The following is a 5,028-nucleotide window of genomic DNA, read 5'->3' as shown; positions in this document are numbered from 1 at the left end:
AAGAAAAAAATCATTTTTTACGCCGCCCCCTTCCCAGCAACCCCCACCCCCACCCCACTCGTCAATTTTAAAAAAAAAAAAAATTATTTTTGAAAAATATATTTCGAGGTGTAAGTCTGGGTCAGATCTGATGGTCGAATTTTGGAATAGTCCACCTAGTTGAGGAAAGGTACAAAAAAGACTTGTTGAGACTTGAGAATGCGAGTGATTTGATGTAAATTGTTGATAGCGACCGAACTCATAAGAAACTTGAGTGCTTAATGTGTAAAATATTCTCGTTATTTTGTTTTGTTTGATGATTAAGTATAAGCAAAAGTTTAAGCTTGAGGAAGTTGATAAGTTGGGAACTAATGTTTATTACTTGAATTGTAGCCTCTCTATAAGTAAAGGTCTAACACTTATTTTGTTGGTCTCAGCCTCTCAGGTCTATGAACTAAAAAAGGAAACAAAGGAATAAATGTATCAAAAAATTTGAAGGAAGACCAAGTTTAGAGCAAAAAGCTGAAAAATCAGAGAATTGAAAAATATGCAAAAGGGAAAAACATGGAGACGATTTCTGTTCATCTCCACGATTGGAAGGAATCACACAGGAACAACATGCTGATCCAGTCCACGACGGTTGATGAAGACATAAAGTTCGGAGCCTATGACAAAATGGACAAACGTGGAGATGATTGCCAAACGCAATTGGTCTTAAATCCTCATAGAAAAATCACATATTAATTCCTCACAGAAAGGTACATAAACCAGCCAGGTACAAATAAAAGTAAGTTTAGCATTCGTTTCTCAAAAAAAAAAGTTTAGCATCTGCAAAAATCATGGACTTGGCAGACTCTTATTAATTTCTGGCATTTCTTAAGGATTAATAGAACGCTTTGTTTTGGCTATATATTATTATTTACCAATTCAGAACTCATGTAACTTCAAAAATTTATGTGTTCTCAAACAAAACATTGGTTGGTTGGTTTGCCATTTGCTTTTGCCAAGATGCATGTGTCAATGGCATTTTCACAAACTCACCACCTTAGAGTTTGCTACATTTAGGGCTCAAACGCCAACTTTGACAACACAGTTAGAAAATATAGTAAAAAAATATTCCGTGTTTTGGGTTGATAAGTAAAAATGACTACGCTTTTAGGATATTAGGAGTGCCATTTGGGGCAAGGCAATAACAATAAGAATTCAATGGGCTGGTAAGGCGACCGTTTCAGTTTATGGATCAGCTATATCTCCTTGCACACATTCTTCCACAAGGAGAGGATGAATTTGATGCCACACAATACATATGAACAGATTATACAACACTATTTCCAAACTCAATTGACAAAGAAAAGCCATAGACTCAAGAATCATCATTGATATACGCTGGAGTAGCTCATCAGAGTTTTTATGAAAACCATTGTTTAGATAGCACAAGATACAAAGTAAAATGAACTTAGGACTAAGAAGGGTCATTTCTCTCATCATGACAACAGCTAAGAACTCACAAGGATAATTTACCAACATAAAATGAAATGAAATGCAAACCTAAATTAGACTTCGACTACCCAATGAGACCCATCCAATTAACAAGCATGCCACTAAAGCTCACTGGTACGCAGTGCAAAAATAATTTCATATCTAGCAGGAGCTAACAGTAGAATCATTCACTTCCTTTTTGCATAATGTTAGTGAACATCATCCATTCTAGTAAATGTTCAATGCTTTTGTTTAGTGCATTTGACTACATAGTTTCTAAACATGTATTCGGTTTAATATTTAATATTCAGTAACGGATTACTCCTATTTATTTACCACATAAATAACAGTATAACATTAAAATATGTATAAAGACCTATTTTGTATATTCTTACATTTCAAGGAGATTAATTAGATATATGAAAGAGGAAAATTGCAGTCTCGACTCATAAATTCCCCAGTAGAATGTTGAATTGTCGATCAATAGTCAACAGGGAGAAGAAAACATACGCCTGCATGGTAAAATCTGGGGAACATCTTTGCACCTTGCAAACCATTATCATCTTTATCCTCGGCAAGTTTTCGACAAATGAGTTATTCAAGTCCCACAAACCAGAAGATATACACCCTTAAGATGTCTAATGCACCTCAAGGGCAGTATGAATGGCTGATAGAATCATAGAACCACCTGCTGATATCTCACTTCAGAAGCATGAACAGTCGACCAACCAGTTTACACACTGTAGTATAATATCTTCAGATTCCATTTAAAGCAAAGGGATCGAGTATATAGAAACAAATACCAAACCATAAAATAGTGAAGACACTGTAAAACTTAACTTCCCCTGTTGTAGCTCAGCAAACAATGGATTATATTACTATTAAAATTCTTTCAGTCGAGGCATTGATGCAATATTTCCCTTTTGAGCCATATAGCTCTTACCAGCACAGGAGTTCATATCGCTTGTAAAAACTTCCAAGTAAAAGCACAAATAACTGCATAACAAGTTATAACAGCGCCAAGCTGGACAAAAAAAACATAAATGAAGACATTCTATGCATATTCAAGCTCGCCAAAAAAAAAGGAAGTTCCTCAGCTTTCTTTGTCATCTTGGCTTTGCTCTCTACAAGAAATGTACACAAACAAAGAACCATTAAATGCATATGGACTAAAAGAAACAATGTGTGAAAATTAAGTGTTGAGGGAAATGTCAGAACAAACACAAGCTTGATTACTAAATAGATGTAAAATTATATTGAAGAAAAAAGGGAAGGTGCAGAACCAGTCACTTTCACATGCTCCCAGCTCTTGCAGATTTGAAAAAAGTGTTTTGGGTGATTTGAACTTTGAAATGCCAACAAGGCTCCAAATAACCTTCTAAGTGAGGCAAAGAGATATTCATAGAGAAGCAAATGTACCAAAACAAAACCAAGTAGAAGCACTAACTAACACTGAAACAATTAGTTCAGAAACCTAATTAAAAATTAAGAGCAACTTAGAGAGTAGAGTTCTTCGGATATTATCACTATGCTTGCAAATGATTGAACTCTCCGACTTTAAACTCATTGATAATTAGAACCTAAATTAGTAGTTAAGCTAGATGATACTAGAAAAACAAAGGGAAGCAAGTTAAAACTCATGGGATAATTCAAAAAGGGAAAATAAAGTTAAACTGATGTGAAGAATTGCTAAGTTAAGTTTGGGTTCGGTTTGAAGAGTGCAGTATGGAACAATTAATATAAAACTACAATAGACAAATCGTTCGTAGATAGACCAGACCTTCCAAGTTTTGACAAGACCATAACTAAGCAACAAGCACAAACAATAAAGGAAAACTTTGCCAAATTCAAAATGGCAAAGTTTAGAGTATCGGAAGATGTGTACCAGCTTTTGGTACATACTGTTAAGCTCCCAAATTCTGTGTTTTCAAATTCTAAACTAGCTAAATCGCGTAAGAGTTTGAGAAACCAGAATAAAACATTTTATATATGAAGTAAGATGTGCATCACAAGGCATCAATCAGATGCAACGCTTAAAAAAGAGAGATTAGACCAGCCCAGATACACAAAAGACTAAGAAACCTTACTTTCACACACAAGTTGTAAGTAGAATAAAACATAAAGGAAATTTAGAAGAAAAAAAAAAACTTAGTAAACAGCAGTTAGAACCTGATAATATTGATCAGTAATGTTTTTTAACATAAACTAAAAAGGAAACTGGCTCTAATCAATTGTTCAATCACTAAAGTTTAAGGCATTGTAAAGATTGCATAATCTCCTGCTTGTCAAGAATAATCCTCTGCATCTTCTCGTCATTATTATTATCATTATTATTAGCAGGTTTGGTCTTGATCATCATGGTTAATAAGACATTTTTCCTCTCAACTTTGCTTTGGGGCAGATATTTGGATGTGAGATAATATTCTCTAATCTGCCATTCACTCTGTCTCAATCTGGATGATGATTTGTCTCTACCATCATCGACGTTGTAGTAGTAGTACCACGAAATTTTGATGTTGCCAATGTGTCTCTTGTTGGCATCAAAAATTGACTTGCGTTTGGGTGTAGATTTCCAAAACCCAGGGGCCTTTTTACTAGCAAATACTTTACAGTTTTCCCTATTCTGAAAAGTGATCAACAATCGTGTGTTGCTATTTGTGCCCTTGGTAGATTCAAGGATTTGTGATGGACTCAATACTCTGATTCCGTAAACATCATCGACATCCATAACAGTATGCTTACGAGGAAAAGGCTTCCCTATTACATACTTCACCAAACTGTTCATCATCTCCTTGTCCATTGGATGACTATTACTTTTCCCCATTATATTCTCAAAACAAACAAAATTTTCTGTTGAACTAGAAGAAGAAGATCGGTATTTCTTTAGGGTTCTCTTCTAACGTAAAACAAACAAATTTTTCTGTTCAATACTTCAATTTGAAGAAAGAAAATACGTATTTATTAGGTTTTTTTCTAATGTGTAAGCCTAACTTAAACTTATATTAAAATTAAAAATTGATACCGAAAAATGTTTAAAATATGGAAATTTTAGTAAAAGGGTAAAAAACATATATATACAATTTAAGAAACAAAATAACATATATATATATATATATATATATTGGGGCGGATTTATGTATATGTAAGCTGTGTCACGCTTCATCGAATTTTTTTACGGAATATACCTATATATAAAAACTAAAAAAAAAAAGCATCGAAGGTAAAAATAATTAAAAGGACACCCCTGCATGAAAATGCTCCTAGCGCAGGTGGCAGAGGCGTTGTATTGAATGTGTTGCATCCCGAGTTCAATTCTCTAGTGGGTGTTTTTGTTTTCACGTTTTTTTCCTTCTCTCTTAATTTTTGCTGTTTTCACCATGTTTTATAACTTTATTTTTCAATTTAATAAAAAAAAATCAAAACAATAGGCCCCTTCATTAAAAACCTACCGAACCACTCTAATGTATTCAAAATTTAACTACTCTTTTTTATTTTTAGAATTAAAATAAAACTCAAAATCTTTGAGTCATTTATTGATTAAAATTATAGTTAAATAAAAATAGTGTTGAC

General features: G+C 33.6%; 1 protein-coding gene across 1 annotated transcript; it reads right to left on the bottom strand.

Moving 5' to 3' along the window:
- Positions 1-3,642: 3,642 nt before the first annotated feature.
- On the bottom strand, positions 3,643-4,367 carry LOC125841521 (uncharacterized). Its single transcript, XM_049520676.1, has one exon. It carries the CDS (start codon positions 4,280-4,282, stop codon positions 3,701-3,703), a length of 582 nt encoding a protein of 193 aa, XP_049376633.1. The 5' UTR covers positions 4,283-4,367; the 3' UTR covers positions 3,643-3,700.
- Between the last annotated feature and the right edge of the window lie 661 nt (positions 4,368-5,028).

The sequence above is a fragment of the Solanum stenotomum genome, chromosome 10 (genome assembly GCF_019186545.1).
Source record: "Solanum stenotomum isolate F172 chromosome 10, ASM1918654v1, whole genome shotgun sequence".
In the NCBI taxonomy this organism is placed as follows: domain Eukaryota; kingdom Viridiplantae; phylum Streptophyta; class Magnoliopsida; order Solanales; family Solanaceae; genus Solanum; species Solanum stenotomum.
This window is presented reverse-complemented; position numbering and strand designations above follow the sequence as displayed.

Excerpts from the sequence above, each read along its gene's own strand:
- LOC125841521 (XM_049520676.1), bottom strand. The coding sequence starts at position 4,282 with ATGGGGAAAAGTAATAGTCATCCAATGGACAAGGAGATGATGAACAGT.